At 42.9% G+C, this 17,698-nt stretch overlaps 2 protein-coding genes across 4 annotated transcripts; both read left to right on the forward strand.

Annotated features, from left to right (window-relative positions):
• The first annotated feature begins 39 nt into the window (after window positions 1–39).
• Window positions 40–9,234, forward strand: samd9l (sterile alpha motif domain containing 9 like). 2 transcript variants are annotated; one of them, XM_040190968.2, is made up of 3 exons: window positions 40–176; window positions 2,982–3,046; window positions 3,745–9,234. In XM_040190968.2, the coding sequence occupies exons 2-3, from the start codon at window positions 3,043–3,045 to the stop codon at window positions 8,358–8,360; spliced, it is 4,620 nt and encodes a 1,539-aa protein (XP_040046902.2). In that variant the 5' UTR covers window positions 40–176; window positions 2,982–3,042; the 3' UTR covers window positions 8,361–9,234. The 2 variants fall into 2 exon arrangements, with proteins under 2 accessions (XP_040046902.2, XP_077939957.1); XM_078083831.1 differs by lacking the exon at window positions 2,982–3,046 and having other exon boundaries at window positions 55–176.
• Window positions 9,234–17,533, forward strand: gaa (alpha glucosidase). Of its 2 annotated transcripts, none has more exons than XR_013451324.1 (19): window positions 9,234–10,487; window positions 10,954–11,105; window positions 11,403–11,568; window positions 11,993–12,089; window positions 12,165–12,284; window positions 12,397–12,515; window positions 12,697–12,828; window positions 13,017–13,127; window positions 13,211–13,324; window positions 13,438–13,522; window positions 13,703–13,820; window positions 14,132–14,265; window positions 14,740–14,925; window positions 15,070–15,218; window positions 15,322–15,463; window positions 15,587–15,685; window positions 16,075–16,239; window positions 16,438–16,590; window positions 16,782–17,533. XR_013451324.1 is itself a non-coding variant. In XM_040190973.2 (19 exons), exons 1-19 carry the CDS (start codon window positions 9,966–9,968, stop codon window positions 16,845–16,847), a joined length of 2,796 nt encoding a protein of 931 aa, XP_040046907.2. In that variant the 5' UTR covers window positions 9,234–9,965; the 3' UTR covers window positions 16,848–17,533. The 2 variants fall into 2 exon arrangements, 1 of the variants encoding a protein (XP_040046907.2); XM_040190973.2 differs by having other exon boundaries at window positions 14,740–14,891.
• Window positions 17,534–17,698: the final 165 nt, after the last annotated feature.

Genomic DNA, 17,698 nt, shown 5'->3' on the forward strand with positions numbered 1-17,698 from the left:
TGTGCTGGTGTCGATGGCATTTCCCCCCAAACGAAACCTAGCGATGTGCGCATGCGCAGTGGGTGCAGCCTTATTCTTTAAGAGTGAGCTCGAGTGAAATTACTGCAGTTCTCCGTTAGACGTTCATCTGTAACAACGCCGGAGGAAAACAAACAGCTCATCGGCATCTTTCGAAGGTGAGCACACTGGTGTGCTTGTGTTTGTTTCTGTTCTCGTGTCATGTTATTTTGCATAGTCGGGCATGTTTGATAACCTACATGTACGCTCAGGGAACAACGTCACTTTTTGTACGTCGGCGTTATCTCCTCCCAACGTGAGGCGGACGGGTTTCTGCGGCTGATCTCGGATGTACAGCCGCCGGTTTTTAGGAGTTTGGTGTGTAATGGAGACGGTTCGGACGGGAACCATTTTGGGGGGAAGACGCGCGAAGACACGTTACATAACATAAGAAACGAGGCTGTTTAGTTTAATAAAAGAACAAGCTGTAGACCGATTTTATATGAAATGTTAGTTAAAATGACTTATTCCCTCTACAGAAAATACGATTAAAGTCAGTGGCGGCTGGTGGATTTTATTGTTTTGGTAGGTCCAGCCAGTCAGTTTCAGTGAACCTCCCAGTATGATACTGCGGTCAACTCAGCCGACACTCGAATTTCCTTGGTCAACTCAGCCGACGCTTGAATTTTAGTGCACGTATATGCTGACATTTACGGTATTGCACAAGTAACCCAAAAAAGGCTATTTAAATAACAAATTCCAGACAATGATAGGCAAGGCAATTTTATTTGTATTGCGCTTTTCATACACAAGGCAGACTCAAAGTGCTTCACATCATAACATTTCATACAATAAAGTGAAATAAAATGCAGGAATTAAAAGACAATTAAGAACAGCAAATACAATGATAAATTAAAATCTTATTTAAATTGTTTAATTAAAGGCAGAGGTTACAAGTGCAATGTAGGTAAAATTTTGAAGGCGAAGCTGAACATAAAAGTTTTCAGTCTTGTTTTAAACGTGGTCAGAGTTGGGGCAAGTCTTATATCTTCAGGAAGTTTATTCCAGCTGTTTGTTGCGTAGTAACTAAATGATGCTTTCCCATGATTTGTATTTACTCTGGGAATCACTAACAAATTGGTGTCAGAAGAGCTTTGTGATCTTGAAGGCTTATGTAGTGGAAGCATATCAGTGATATACTTTGGCCCTAAACCATGTAGTGATTTATATGTGAGCAGTAGGATTTTGAAATTAATTCTCTGACATACTGGGAGCCAATGTACAGATTTAAGAATTGGTGTAATGTGCTCACATTTTTTGGTCTTTGTTAGAACAGGTTTTTTTGGGAGTGCTGCAAGGAGACCATTACAATAGTCCTTAACACAGGTACATTGGTCTTGGCCTGGAACTATTGAAAAATGTATTTTTATGGCAGTCCAAACATGGAGAAGCTGTCTTTTGAACGTGCAAATTATAGGGCTTTTACTTTGAAGAAATCTCAAACTGTACAGTAAAAATGTTTCAAATTCAGCATGGTAGTAGTCAGAGAGGTCCTTAACACACGTGCATTGGTCTTGGTTTGGAACTATTGATGAATCTGTTTTTATTGCAGTTTGAACTTTGAGAAATGGTCTTTTTGAACAAGCAAAAGTAGGGCTTTTACTTTTCAGAAATCTCAAACTGTACAGTAAAAATGTTTCAAATTCAGCATGGTAGTAGTCAGAGAGGTCCTTAACATGAGCACACTGGTCCTGGCTGGAATGATTTTATTGCATTTCAAATATGGAGATAAGGTCTTTTTGAACATGCAATTATAGGGCTTTTACTTTAAAGAAATCTCCAAATCTGTACAGTAAAAATATTTAACTTTTCTTACAATGGTAGTCAGATATGTCCTTATCACATGTATGTTAGTCTTTGACTGGAGTTATTGAGAAAAGTATTTTTATTGCAGTTCAAACTTTAGAAGTGGTCCTTTTGAACTAACTTAAATATAGGATAATTATCTAACTTTGTACAGTAAAAGTTTTTTTTTTGTACAATAGTAGTCAGGATGATCATGAACACACATACTTCAGTCGTTGTCCAGAATATTTGAATAAACATCTTTTATTCCGGTTACTTGTTCAATACCGTAAATATCAGCATACACGTGCACTAAAATTCAAGTGTCGGGTGAGTTGACCGCAGTAGTATGATTCAATGCAAAAAAAAAAGGTTTCAAACACGCATTAGTACTTTGCAGTTAAATATTTAACTTCCATCCATCCATTGTCAAACCGCTTATCCTGCACACAGGGTCGCGGGGGGGCTGGAGTCCATCCCAGCCAACTTCGGGCGATAGACAGGGTACACCCTCGATTGGTCGCCAGCCAATCGCAGGGCTACACAGAGACATACAACCATTCACACTCACATTCACACATCTACGGGCAATTTAAAGTCCCCAATTAACCTGATCCCCAGAGCATGTCTTTGGACTGTGGGAGGAAGCCGGAGAACCCGGAGAGAACCCACGCAGACACGGGGAGAACATGCAGACTCCACACAGAAAGGCCACTGGGCGGAATCGAACCCAGGACCTTCTTGCTGTGAGGCGACAGTGCTAGCCACCGTGCCGCCCTAAATATTTAACTTTTATTATTTTATTTATTATTACTCCGATCGCAAAGCTTTTTGATCCGAGACCAAAAGTTTTTTTTTTTGTCAAGATTAAAGCTCCTTTTATTTTTTAGACCAGAGCATTTTGTTTTGAGAGCAAACGTTTTTTGTTTTGCCGGCAAAACAAGTTTCATAAGCAAACATAACAAATAATTTATCCTCAGTTTATATATTTATCATACATTGCAATTCTCGAGCTGAAAATATTATAGTAGTAATAGTATACTATTACTGAACTGAAGCATTTATGACCAGGTTAGTGTGTTAAATTGTAAAAAATATAAGGAGCATGGGTTTAAGTATTTAACTGTTTTCTCTTGCAGATGGAAGATGATAATAGAAGAAGCCAAAGATGATAATGTGACAGTAAAGCCAAAATAAATCATGGGTGAGTGGAGAGATGATTCCTTTTTCTTCAGTACCATTTGTACCATGTGTAGTACCGTAGTCTGCATATAGTGAAATGTCTTCTTTTTTTTTTTTTTATGAATGCTAATTCATTCTGTTAAGACAACCTTGTGAAAATGACCAAGACTGGGTTTGAGTGCAATCCAAGTGTGCAGTCAGGGCTTCTTCTGGGCTCGCGAGCTACTTTTCAATCTACCAATCCATGGGGATCTGGATGACTTGAACTGATTGGACTCAGCCAGGGTTGCTTTTGAGTAAATTTAAATGCGTTCATTAGTAATCAAGAATCGCTGATCGGCATTAGCAAGTTTTCGGTTAGCTCCTGCGGTCGATCGCATCTCTGGTGACCCAACGTGATTTCTTTTCCCAAAGGCAGGCGATCTACCGCCACTGGCTTGGTGATCAACCTATTGATCGATAGTGATAACATATGATCATTGTTCAATATGTCCTAGCAGCCATGAAATGCAAAAAGTTAAAAACAACATTTGGTTTACCCTGCCCCACACAGACACAGAAGAGACCTTAGATAACATTGATCGGGAAGTAAAAGGGAGTTAACATGTCTGATGCCGGGTCTCTCAATAGTTTAACAAAATGTGAAATGCAACAAACCCGCCTGAAGTTGGAAACAAAAAGATTCCTAACCAATAATTTATCTATTTTCTCTCTATACAGCTGACGGACATGAGCAGCCACCTGAGGGTTGGACTGAATCTCATGTAAGCGACTGGCTAAAATTAATTGGAGTGAAGAAGCAGTACATAGAAAAGCTATATGAGGAAGAGGTGGACGGAAAGATCCTTCTTGCACTGGATGAGACCTTTTTAAAGTCAAAGATTGGCATGAAATTTGGGCCTGCTCATTTAATTATTCAAAAGAGAGACGAGCTCATCAACTCCAAGGAAAAGTCTCCAGTGAAGAAAAAGGCCACTAGTGGTGGAAAAAAGGAATTGGAACAGAAAAACATTGATAACGAATCTGTTCAAAGTGAAGGTCCTCTGGCACAGCTCCCAGAGAAAGCTCAAGCTGTCGTTACGAATCGACCAGCAGGTAAGGAACAACATGTGTCCCCTGCAAAAGAAGACTGCAGACCACGACCGTTTGATCAAGAAGGGATTGATTTCATATACGTAAAGCACAGAGTTCTGCAACCGGAATCGGGTGCTTTTAATCTGATATCTCCATGCCATGAATATAAATCTTTAGCCACAGCTGCTACATTGGATCGTACAAGACTTCAGGCTAAGTTTGCCGGAGAGGTCCTTAAATTTGCAACTGGCTGTATGAATATCAGATCAAATGGCACAATACACTTTGGTGTGATGGACAGCAAGGACGACGTAGGATATGTGCATGGTGAGATAATTGGTATCCCTGTTCAAGAGAAAGACATTTATGTCGACGCTTTGGACTACATCGAAAGGAGTTTCCCTTCTGGCAGGGAGCACGTACGTGAGTGTGTACGGCCACCAAGGTTTATTGAGGTTGGGGGTCGAGAATGTACAGAAAAGATGTACGTGGTAGAGGTTGACATTGTGCCTTCCATAAGTATTGTTAAGAACAAAGTGTATAGAGTTTGTCTGCCAAAATTCGCAGAGGCAACCAATAAAGTACATTTTGAGAAAGAAACGATTCTGCGGAGGGTGGGTTCAAAGACCGAACCGGTGATGGAGAAAGACATCTATGACTTTCTCGAACGTATGAAAGATCGAGATGCTCAAAGAGAAGAAGCAGAAAATAATCTGTTCCTCAGTGCCCCAGACTGCTGCCAAGACCTCGGAAGAAAACTCAAAATGCTAATGACATCTGGGAAGAAATTCATCGAAAAAGGGAAATGGTTCATACTCGTCACAAACAAATTCAACCCGGATGACCTTTGCAACATTGAATGGCTGCTGAACTTGAACATATTCTGTGTGTTTGACTTTGACCCAGACTCAAAGGTTTCAGGTCTTTGCAGTCAGTACCTTCAGCATCACATTGCAAACATGCATTCTCTGCAGAGCTACAGGATATCCGGTGACATGAGCATCAAAGAATTCACAAGCAACTTGCATCTGTTTGAGCAAACTAGCTGGATCTTTTGTAATGGCCGAAGTGACTTCAAAGTAGATGAAACTACGTGCGATGAAATGACTTGGATCAAGACAAAAATGACTGTCCTGAGGGAATCTGTGTCTTTGATCTGTAAACAAATCTTGCCAAAAGGGATATTCCAGGTTGTTTTTCTTCTCACATCACCGGTTGACAAACCCCTCTTGCACACCTTTTATGAGTTTTTCACAGACATGGAAGGCCACGAAGACATCATCTGCATCTGCGAGTCAGAGAAAAACTTCCAGAAGTGGCAAAGCTTTGCAGAGGGCTCATGTGGAGCAGAAAGTGTGAACAATGCCAGTGTTGTTGGGATGAAAATGAGTCACATTAATTCAACTCTACAGCAAGTACAACCCGTGGAAGCATCCGCCAAAAAACACTTGCCAGTGTTTGTGAAAGGGACATGTCTTCTTGAAACAACCGAAGAGGAAAAGATGTATTCTCTGGAGATTCTGACAGTTGATCTTTGTGATGGAACAACCAAAGAATTTATTGAAGAAGAGAAAGCAAACATTGACCAGCAGTTCTACCATGGCGGTCGAATAAATTGGTTGAATTTGTGGCTTTCTGATCGCAAGCATGTTGAAGAGATCATCGAAAGAGATGCTTATCAGGAAGTTTCCACTTTTGTCAATGATGCTTTGAAGTGGAATGCCAATCAAACTCCAGTGAACTGTATAAACATCTACCATCATCCAGGAAGTGGAGGCAGCACTGTCGCAAGACAGGCGCTGTGGAACAACAGGAAAAGTGTAAGGTGTGCAGTTGTGAAGCCTTCATACCCAGCCGCTCTTGTTGCACATCATGCAGTTGAACTGAGAGAATATGAAGAAAAAGATCAGCAGAAGTGTCTCCCTGTGCTGCTCCTCATTGAGGACTCGGACAAGGAATACCTAGATGATCTCAAGAATGAACTAGAAGTTGCCACCAACACCAAGAGAATCCAGCATGCAACTCTGTGTTTCATTTTGTTGAGCTGCAGACGCTCCCATGATCCGGAGAAAAGATGCAAGGAGTCTCCACTGCAGAATGTGTCCGTCACTCACAAGCTGTCTGCTCAAGAGAAGCGCAAGTTCGCTAGAAAACGAGAGGTGCTTGAGGCACAATACGAACCGGACTTCATCCTGACATTTGTTTTGATGAGCAAAGGATTCGATGAAAAGTATGTTCAACAGTTTGTGGAACATTTGCTGCAAGGCATCAACCGCCAAGATGTTGTCACTACCCTCATTCTCTATGTAGCACTGCTGAACACTTACGTTCAAAACTCGTTCATCTCTCAGTCCCATTGTGAAGCTTTGCTTGGCTTGACCGTTCGCTGGGAAAGGTTTCGCCAACATGAGTTTGAGGAATCACTCGGTGACGGGGGTAAACTAGTCTTCTTGCACCTCAGGGATGAAAAGACGCACATTGAATCAATCAGAATCATCCATCCACTCATAGCAGAGGAAATTCTAAAGCAACATTTGGGAAACCAACAGACCCAAAGCAGTTTAGCCATGGATTTGCTCCGTGACGACGTGCTTTTTAAGAACCGTTTTGGAAGGGAGGAATATCATTCATTTTTGAAAGCCCTTTTCATAAGGCGAGCCAGAATAAGCAAAGGGGACACTTATGATAGTTTCTTCTCTCCTCTGGTTGAGCACGTGAATGAAAAAGAAAAAAGCCCAGAAAAAGCAATTGACTTGCTCAAGGAAGCGTTCGAGCGCTTCAATAAAGACGCATTCTTTGCACAACAACTTGCTCGTCTTCATTACACTTATGAAAAGTTTGAAGAGGCAAAATACTGGGCGGAGACAGCAGCCAAAAAGCAGCCCAACAACTCCTACATACTTGACACAAAAGGGCAAGTGTACAAGAAATGGTTCCAAGCTAAGTGCAAAGCCATTGAGAATGACAATGTACCAAAGACAGCCCAGAATATCGCAGATGCTGTGGAGACGGCACTGAAAGCCCTGGATTGTTTTCAAGAATGTGAGAAAGCAGCTGACGCAGATATGGACAACAGTAATAGCTCAGGGTATTTCTCTGAGGTTGAGGTTGGATGCAGCCTGCTCAAACTGATCTCTTCATCGCAGGTGTTTGCAAACCGAACCAATGGCCACTCAGAGTGTATGAAGTACCTGTTAACAGAGTACATACCTGAGGAGGTTGAAGACACCTGGGAACCATTCCATGGCCGTTTGAAAAAACTGAACAAGACCATGCATGATGCCCTTGAATGGATTTCAGAAGACCTCAGTTACTTCCAGACAGACATTGGTTTGGATGGAGAAGATCCGCCTGACAGTTCTGAGGAGAAAATAAGCAACCCACTCAAATGGTTGGCAAAGAGATCTTCAGAGTATGGGAAATATTTCAGTGAAACTTTTACTGCGCTTCAAGGGGAATCCGCTGCAGCCAATCTGACTCCTTTTCAAAAGCGCATGATCATCTATAAACTTGGAGGGGGGAACATAACATCCATCCTCTTCAAGCTAACTGATCAGAGTAATTCAGTGCGTCTTCTCGAGATCATCCTGTCGCTCTACCCCAATAATCCAAAAATGGCAAAATTTGGACAAAGGGATATTATCAACTACATAATGGCCCACCTTACTCTGAAGTGCCTCTCTCCACAGATTCAGAAGGTTCCTCCTCTGAAAGATCTGCAAGCACTGTGTTTTCAGTTCCCAGCTGATAAAAGGAAATGCTTACCAAGTGCCCTGTTCTTGTTCACTTTGCTATTCTGGCCAGAGGATCATGACACCAATGATGAGAAAGAAAACAAATATGAAATTGTCCAAGCAGCTGTTGAAGACCTGGAAAAAGGCTATTGGACCAGGGCGAAGGACATTCCTCAGAGGAAGAGAAGAATTTACACCCATTTCTTTCTGGGCAATGGAAACGAACTCGATAAATTTGTCCACAAGAGAAAGTTTGAAACAGTCACAAGGGGGATCTCTGTGTCTGAGAAACGCATGAAGTGGTTTAGAGGGGAGGCATGGAAAAATCCTCAGATTGCGACCATGCTGAAATGTGTGTCTGGATGGACTGAAGATGGAGTGGTGTACCTTGAAGGCCCTCGGAAAAAGAAGTTCAAAATCCTGCCTCTTCATGTACCATCAGTGCCTCATAGTAATGAAAACATCACGTTCTACCTGGGGTTCACGTTCAGAGGACCTGTTGCCTACAACATTGTTGTGAAATCGTAGGTTGTCTTTGAAGAATGACCCTGTCACATACGGCTGCGTATCATCATCCTGAAACAGGGGTTTAATATCCACCTCGATACCAGGACCAACAACAATAAAGAACAATTATGAAAGATCTTGTTAAGACACAAAGCGTTGATCTGTAGTGTGTCAAGTATTTTGTTTCACGTTTTATGATCAAAATTTGTTTTGTATGAAAGTTAAATTACTATATTTCAAATGTTGCTCTATATATCCATATTTGTACTGACCAATATAGGCAGTGTTTTACATTTTTTGTGTGTGTATGATTTTCAATAATTGGACTATGACGATATGATCGACTCTTGATTCCAAGGTAATCACAATGTAAACTAAAATACCTACTCTACAGCTTTTTTGCTTCTCAAATAAGAACTTACAAGTCCCTGTTTAGACCTGAATTTAGTTATTTTGTTATTCTCATACTGTTGGGACCAGACAAGTTCAGGACTACAGTTCACACCTGGCATCACATTTTTAATTTAAAAATTCTTTGGAATCGTTTCAATGTTTTAGCAATAAATGTTTTAAGACCTAAGCATGAATATGCAGTGGTTTAAAATGTCATATATTGATATGCAAAAGAAAAACAAATATTGTAAAGAGTGCAATTTTAAAAAAAAGTTAAAACTCCAAAGCACCCGTCGCTTATACTTTTCTATTTTATATACGTACTTTTTGGTGGTTGTAGGAGCATGAAGTAATACTTATATTTTACATATTTCAGTAATAGTTGTCTTGGAATACTATAACATTTTTACATTTCAGTTTGTTTTCATGTTGTCAATCCTGCTACATCAACTTTTTAAGTGTGATTGATTGTGATACACTATAAATGATCTCTTAAAATGGCTAAGAGCTTTGTCTTTTACTCTTTATTGTAAGCATGTTGGAGCTGAGCCATGTACTTTAGGAATTATAAAACATGGCATAAAATGCCCCGAGGACCAAATTAAGTGGCTATTTGGTGGCAGTTAGTCATTATTCAGTCAAAGAGGTGCACTGTCCCTTTAAGAGTGAAATCATGAAAATCTCGCCGCAATAGTGTGATTAGGACACGAAAACACATTGATATGGATTTAAATAACCATGATAACAGCTGATTTTTTAAAACAGAAATGTTATTTCTTGAGGTCGCATCAAACGTTTTCATGACAGACAACGAAAAGGAAGTTCCACCAGTGCTGTTTTTTTTTTTTGCCATTTTGAGCCGTAGTTCTTGCCGTAGTTTGGAGCTTACGCTCTGCTTCGGTCCTCTACGCACGTTATTTCTGTGCGAAATTAGTCCGTCTTGACTCTGCTTCTCCGATTTATTGCAACACACACCGTGTCTGTTGACACGACCCACCGGACGTCTTTTGTTTGGTGAATCATGTTAAATGAAACGGAACAGCCCGATAGATAACAGCTAGCGAGCAGCTAATAAATCCAATGGTCGCCGAGTTAACGTCCTCGAAATGAACCACGCTGTGAGCGTAAGTGACTCTCCATCAGCTGCTTTATGCAGTAGCGGTAGAAACTCCCTCTCCCACTGAACATATATCAGTGCCCCATGGACAGCTTCCCTGGCGAGGAGGAGGGTAAATGTGTCCGCCGTGTGACTGCGCGGTAGCCGGGCTCCTCCTCGTCTTCGCGCTGTCCACGTGTTTCTACATCAACCACCTGTGCGTCCATCGGACCAGCCCGGTTCGACCGGACGACGCGAAGCAAAATAGACCTGCTATAAATATAATACACCTGCAGCAGAACATCACAGTGGAGACATGGGCAGCGGCTCGAGAGAGGCCGAAACCGACTGCTTTGCCCAGAGGGGATACGTGCAGCATGGCCCCGGAGAGCCGCTTCGACTGTGCCAGGGACCGGCTGCTGAGCCGGGGGGAGTGTGCGGAGAGGGGCTGCTGCTACGACCCTCTGCCCGGCTCCGCAGGACCACCCTGGTGCTTCTACCCCAGTTTGTACCCCGGCTACGAAATGGGTCCCCTCACTCCCACCCCGCGGGGCGAGGAGGCCTCCCTGACCCGAGCCATCCCCTCCCATCTCCCCGGAGACATCACCTCTCTACAGCTGGAAGTGTCGGAAGAGACCGCAGGCTGCTTCCATCTCACCGTGAGTACCCGGATGTGCATTAAGGCCACTTGGCTTCCCTCCGGATGTTACGTGTTATAAGGTAGTTTGGGTGGAATGTGTATTGAATGAGTAAAAAGTGCCTTTCTTTGTCCATTGAGAAGGAAACGACTAGGCTGGTACATGTGTGATTTATTATATCATTTTCTTCTGTGTACATACTTTGATGAAGCTCTAAAACATTTTTTATGTCGATTAATGCCTCAAAAAAGGCAAGATGCACTATTTAATATTTACGAATACATTTTTCTAAATGGGTTGTCAGTGATTTGTGAGTGATCCATCATTTGCTGGAGTTAATGTTTCCTGATAGTTTTTAAATTGGTGGTGTTAATAACCTTCTTCATTCATTCCTACCTAATAATGTTAAGCGGATTTATCTTTATGTTCTTCTATGAACACAGTTCATTGCTGTGTGCTGAACTTATAGCGCTTATCTTCTCTCAAGTTAAAGGACCCGTCATCTCCGAGATATGAAGTCAAACTCCCGCCTGGTGTTCCTCAGAGAAAGACTGCTGATAAAGATGTCCTCTATTCCACTGAATACCAGTCTGACCCATTCGGCTTCATAATGCGGCGTAAATCCAATGGGAGGGTGATGTGAGTACGTCTGTTTGATTTACATTTACAGTCGTATGAACAGCATCATAGTAACAGTCTGTATAGTCATAATTTATATTTTGTACATTAAAAAATATGTTTGCATTTGTAGGTTTTATTTAGCTATTTATCTATAGATGTTTATTTTGTATTATTTATAAACACTCATTGGCCACTAGCAATAGTAAAAGGGATAAGTGAGGTTGTGGGTTGCAGTGGTGCTGTACTGCAGTGAATGATATTAAACTGTGTTTGCATTAGATGGCAGTTGCGTGCTCATTGGTTCTCTGTGTCCAGCGTGAACACCACAGTCGCCCCTCTGCTGTTTGCTGATCAGTACCTGCAGATGTCCACCGCACTAGCATCGCCCCACGTGTCAGGCCTCGGGGAGCATTACACCTCCCTCCTCCTGGACCTCAACTGGACTTCTCTGACTCTCTGGAACAGAGACATGGCGCCTCATGTGAGTCGTTTGCAGTGGCTGTCGACATGAGGGTCGGTCGCTCCAAAAAAGGGGACTCAAGAAAAATGTCACGGTTCAAGAGATAAATGACTGCAACAGCAAAAAAGAGATTTTGCCCAAATGTTAATATTTTTCTCTAATCTAGCCTACCAACCCTGAACCTTTTCTTTTCAAGAATCAGATAAGGGAAAATCATTCTTTGGTTGAATTGCCCACAATAATAAGGGGTTGCAAGTAGTCGCTCTAAAACACATGTCAATGATGTCCGTTATGTGAGATATAGTGCTCTTCTCCTTTTAATCCTTAGCAAACCTCCCGAAAAACCCTTTCGATTTAGTCTTCTGCAGAACAGTCATGTTTTTGTCATTTCCAGCCTCCCCCTGTTGTCTGTTCAAGTCGTAAAGGTTGACACTCGTCTCTGCAGGCCGATGCTAACCTGTACGGCTCCCACCCATTCTACATCGTGCAGGAGCAAGACGGCCTGGCACATGGAGTCTTCCTGCTTAACAGCAATGCCATCGGTACCAAGCCGCCTTTTTTGGTCATAACTTTCCATACAGAATGTTCTTTTCCCCACATGTCAAATGTCTCTGCAGAAGTGGTGTTGCAGCCGACCCCCGCTCTCACCTGGGTGGCCATCGGTGGAGTTCTTGACCTTTACGTTTTCTTGGGTCCTGACCCTCGGAGTGTTATACGACAGTACCTCCGGGTCATTGGTGCGTCTCTTCAGTGTCCACGATCACTTAACGTATCATTAGGTAGCAAGAGGAATGGATAAACCCGATGAAGAGTGCATGTGTTAAGTTTTTACGCCTTCTTTACCCCCAGGCTATCCTATGATGCCTCCCTATTGGTCGTTGGGTTTTCATCTGTGTCGCTGGGGTTACACAACCACCGCCACTACCCGACGTGTGGCGCAACGAATGCGTAATGCAACCTTTCCCATGGTAAACACACAATACACAATATTCTATGGAATATAAGTGGTTATTATAGCTGACATGTTTTGTCTGCAAAGTTTTGCGGATTTGTGAAAATTGTAACTGCATTAAAGTCCAATAAACGCTTAGCAACTCATGTTTTTGTTGTGACATCCTCAGATAATTATATATTTTTATTAATCACCAGGACGTGCAGTGGAATGATCTGGACTATGCGAATAAGGACAGGGTATTCACCTTTGACCCCTGGCGATTTGGGGACCTCCCAGAGATGGTGGAGGAATTCCATAAAAGTGGCATGAAGTACATCCTTATCCTGGTGCGACGTCTTTTGCAGTTTTACAGTTTCACAAAGTGCTGATTTAACATTTGATTTCAAACAAATGTATCAGTGGTTTTGGTATCGTGTAGTTCTCAAAATTAGCACAACCCATTACAACGCTTTTCCAGTAGAGGGCAGCAAAGTCCTCTACACCTGGTACTGAGTCGTCCTGGTTTGTGTCTCAGGACCCGGGGATCAGCAGCACCAGCCCCCCTGGGACTTATTTTCCCTTTGATGACGGACTGAGACGAGACGTCTTCATAAAAAATGCCACAGGGCACATCCTGATTGGGAAGGTGAGACTTGTTTTTGTCTCCAGACATGTCTGCTCTCTTAGTGATGTTTGTGCGTCATGCACACAACCGTACTGCGTACTTAGGTTTGGCCGGGCCCAACCGCCTTCCCCGACTTCACCAACCCAGAGACGGGCCGCTGGTGGGAGGACTGCATCCGAGAGTTCCATTCCAAGGTTCCTGTGGATGGTCTGTGGATTGTGAGTGTTTAAAGACAGATGGAGAGTTGTACATGACTGGTTGTATTTGGTTTGTGTGCACCTTAACACCGCATAAAGAAGAACCTATCCTCTGATGTTCTCGGACCCTCCAGGACATGAATGAGCCAGCCAGTTTTGTGCAGGGCTCATCGGAGGGTTGTCCTGACGGTGATCTTGAGAACCCGCCCTACACACCCAGTAAGTGCGTTGGATCCGTCTTGCATGTTATTAGCACTTAAAGGCATTCAAACATTGATTAGTTGATATGTTAAACTACATATATGGATGTTTCACCTTTTTAAGATACTGTGTAAATGACGGTAGATGCATAACTGTCTTTTTCCTCGCTACCTTTGCGTGTCTCTGTCATTCAAACAGGGGTGGTTGGAGGCAAGTTGAACTCGGGGACTCTTTGTATGTCGGCTCAGCAGAAGCTGTCCACCCACTACAACCTACACAATATGTACGGACTGACTGAAGCCTGCGCAACGCACAGGTCAGACCATGCAGCAACGGAGATGCAGTTAGCGGAGCGATCAGCAGAATAAAGCAGCAAGTAGCAAAAACAAAATGGCCACTTGACGCAGAGTCAAATCGGTTTAGGTCAGTTGACAGAAAAGCCACTACTACTAATAGTACTAGTCCTCGGTGTGCCTCATTGAAATGTATATTTATTTTGCATGGTCGCTAGTGTGCAGACTATAGATATGTTTAATTGAGCATACTGGACGGAGAATATATGGGCCGAGTGGTTCTTTGGCCTTTTATAATTTTCATTGCATACCGCATTCATCTCGGCATCCTCAGTGCTCTCGTGAAGGTACGAGAGAAGAGACCCTTCGTCCTGTCTCGCTCCTCCTTCCCTGGGATTGGACGCTTCTCTGCAGTGTGGACGGGAGACGTCAGGAGTGACTGGGAGCAGCTTCGCTACTCCATCCCTGGTGAGGAGATGTCCGAAGGGTCAAACACTCAAAAACGTTTTTCGACATATATTTTGACTTTTTTTTACCATAACATTTGTCCTCTCAATACATTTATATTTTTTCACCAAATATATTTGGACTTTATATTGTTCGACCAAATATATTTTGCTCTTTTTTTCCCATGACATTTTTGTCCCAATATATTGGGATTTTATATTTTTTGACCAAAGATATTTTGAATTTTCTTATCGAAACTTTTTTTTCATGAAAAGGTTCTACCTAATATATTTTTTACAGTTTTCCATGATCTTTTTTTTTTTAAACTAATATATATATATATATTTTTTAATTTTCAATGGCCATTTTCGTATATATTTTTATCAGGATCAAACATTGTCACACATGTTTGAATGCACATGACTATTCAGTAAAAAAGTGACCACAGACCATCTGTAGGTTATAAACAGACCTTCTGAACTTGTACCTTTTCAGCGGTGCTGCGGTTCGGCCTGTTCGGCGTGCCTCTTGTGGGGGCGGACATCTGTGGCTTTGGAGGGAACACCAACGAGGAACTGTGTGTACGATGGATGCAGCTCGGGGCCTTCTACCCGTTTATGAGAAACCACAACGACAAGTCCAACGCAGTGAGACGGAGACACTGTTTGTGTGTTGGCCTGTGTGTGTACTGCGCGTGCTGACCCGTGTGATTCAATTTATGTGTACAGTAGTTTTTTTCCACCGCGTTTAGAGCTGTCCATCTGTTTCATGTATTATGCAGAGAGGTAACTCTATATCTTCTCATTGTCTGCGTGTGTCCCTCAGCCCCAGGAGCCCTACGTGTTCGGGCAGAAGGCCCAGGCAGCCATGCGGAGTGCATTGAACCTGCGTTACTCCCTCCTCCCGTTCCTCTACACGCTCTTCCATCATGCACACACTGCTGCTGCCACCGTGGCCAGGCCTCTCTTCATGGAGTACGTGTCCTCTCTATTTGTTATAGTTGTAAAATGACTCGAGACCAGATGCTTCCCTTTCTATAACTTGGACTTTGTCTCTCTGTACTCTCATCACTCTTAGGTTTCCCAGCGACGAGAACTGTCGGGCCATAGACCGTCAGTTCCTGTGGGGGAGTTCACTTCTTATCAGCCCAGTCTTGGAGCGAGGGGCAATAGAGCTGGCTGCTTATCTGCCCTCTGGCACTTGGTACAGCCTGCACGATGTGAGCGGAACAATACAATTTTTGTTTGTTTACTGTCAAAAGGAGCCTCGTTTGAGGCTTTCTGTAGCAACACATCACTCAAGTGTCTTACCTATTTTTCGGGGTGTGTTCCTTGCTCATTAGGGTCAGCCTTTCTACAGTAAGGGTCAGTACCTGCTCCTGCCAGCGCCTCTGGACACCATCAACGCCCATGTGAGGGAAGGACATATTATCCCCCAGCAAGTGGGTGTTTGCTGTCAACATGCAGCTCATTCTTCTGGCTTAATGCTTTCTGTTTGATTTGTGGTTCAGTTGGAGACAACAAAGGGTAGATCAAATATTTGAGGGTGGAAAAAATCTTCCTCTATATAATGCACAATTAAAATCTGGGAAACAAGCAAATGAGACTGAGACATGTTACAATCCACGTAGAGGCCTTAGTTTTCTGTATAATTGATTTGACATTAAGGTGTGTGTGTGTGTGTGTGTGTGTGTGTGTGTGTGTGTGTGTGTGTGTGTGTGTGTGTGTGAGATCAAAGGTTGTTTTGAAATCATGATTCACGCCTTTAAAGAAATTGCTGCATTTCACATCATTTCATCATGTTTTCTGTGATGGGCCTTTTCTTGTGAAGGAGCCGGCTTTGACGTCCACAGCCTCACGCAGAAACCCTTTCTTCCTGACCGTGGCTCTGTCGACAGGCGGCTGGGCCTGGGGAGACTTGTTCTGGGACGACGGCGACACACTCAACACCTTCGAAGGGGGAAATTATTGTTACGTTATCTTCACTGCTGGGCAGGTAGGAAAGAGAGAGAGAAGAGTGATATTTGCATTGTGGAAATCTGCAGAGACAGTGTTTTGCATTTTAATGCACTGCTGCTTTTCGTTCTGAATGATGTGGTGATGTTTAAATGCTAAAAAAAACAACTTACTAACAAAAAATGGATAAATTCGCACAAAAAGGACCTAATAAATTGTGCCTTAATGCTTTCTTCAGTCTCAGGTGGTGAGTGATCCCACCAGGCTGAATGGGGCCCTGGACGGTCTGGTGCTGGGCGGGCTGCAGGTGTTTGGGGTGCCCTCGCCACCCTTATATGTATTAGCCAATGGGGGAAAAGTCTGGGATTTTACGTACCGCAGTGACACCAAGGTGAGTTCAGTGAGATTCAGCACTCGTTCAGTTTGTCTTCTTTAGAAAGAGTATGATGTCATTGTGCATACAAGTGTCTCTATGTCCCCACCTGTTGTGCCTACCTTTTTACTCTTTATGTCTACTCTGTCTTTGTGTCAGAGAATATAACCATTAACGGAACTCTGTTGGTGTCTTTTCTCTTACCACAGCTTTTGACGGTGACCAACATTGCTTTGCCAATGTCAGAGGTGTTTACAGTCCAATGGGCTCTCTGATGCACTGAAGCTTGTTACCTGTGAACATATGGTAGCGCATGTAATGCTGCAAGGATCACACAGCAGCTGATTTCTTTGAGCCATCCCAACCGCCCCGGAGCTCCAGATGCACGTTATGCTTGCTATGCCTCTTTTTATTCCAAATGAGTTGCTCTGTAATTAGCGTGTTTTTTAAAACAAAGGGAGCATCATCTTGACAATCTGATATCTATGGGAGGTCATTTTTGCTGCAAACTGCTACACACCATGGCCGCGTAATATCTTGTAAATGTGTTCACCTTTCATATGTCTTTGTGTTTTATATGTAATTTTTTTACTGAAGTGCAGTGTATAAATAGATGTGTCTGCATGTGAGTGCTTATCAGAACTTTACTGGGAGTCTCCTAAGATGCTGCAAATACTGGTTCATGCTGTCTCTGAAATGAAAACCAGAATGCCAACTTGCATCATTACGTTGTCTCAACACAATACTACATGTAAGTGCCATAATTTCAAATGACTGGTTGTCTAGCAGCTGCATGACGAGATGCTGTGACTCCGTCTCTGGTCCTGATGATGGACCAACTGCATTCAAGCTTATTCTGCCAGTGACCTTTGAAACGTCACTTGTGATGAAAGAGAGAGGAGGTTGTGGTTGTCGGCTGTTGACTTTAGTTGATGTCTAATATATATTTTCTATTTAAAAACGTCGTCATGCCGTTTTGTCCCGCTCGGCTTTCAATCCAACATCTAAACGTAACGGTTTGTGTGATATTCAGGCTTCACTTTCCGGAAGTAGCGGAATTTGGGAGCCTGGTGTGGAACTGTTAAGTCAAGCATGATATGACCGAGCAAGTAGATACCGGAAGTAA

The sequence above is a fragment of the Gasterosteus aculeatus genome, chromosome 11 (assembly GCF_964276395.1).
Source record: "Gasterosteus aculeatus chromosome 11, fGasAcu3.hap1.1, whole genome shotgun sequence".
Lineage (NCBI taxonomy): Eukaryota > Metazoa > Chordata > Actinopteri > Perciformes > Gasterosteidae > Gasterosteus > Gasterosteus aculeatus.

Coding starts and splice junctions, on each gene's coding strand:
- gaa (XM_040190973.2), top strand. CDS start 9,966: ATGTGTCCGCCGTGTGACTGCGCGGTAGCCGGGCTCCTCCTCGTCTTC. Junction 12,090..12,164: donor GCTTAACAGCAATGCCATCG/GTACCAAGCCGC, acceptor ATGTCTCTGCAG/AAGTGGTGTTGCAGCCGACC. Junction 13,128..13,210: donor GGCACATCCTGATTGGGAAG/GTGAGACTTGTT, acceptor CTGCGTACTTAG/GTTTGGCCGGGCCCAACCGC.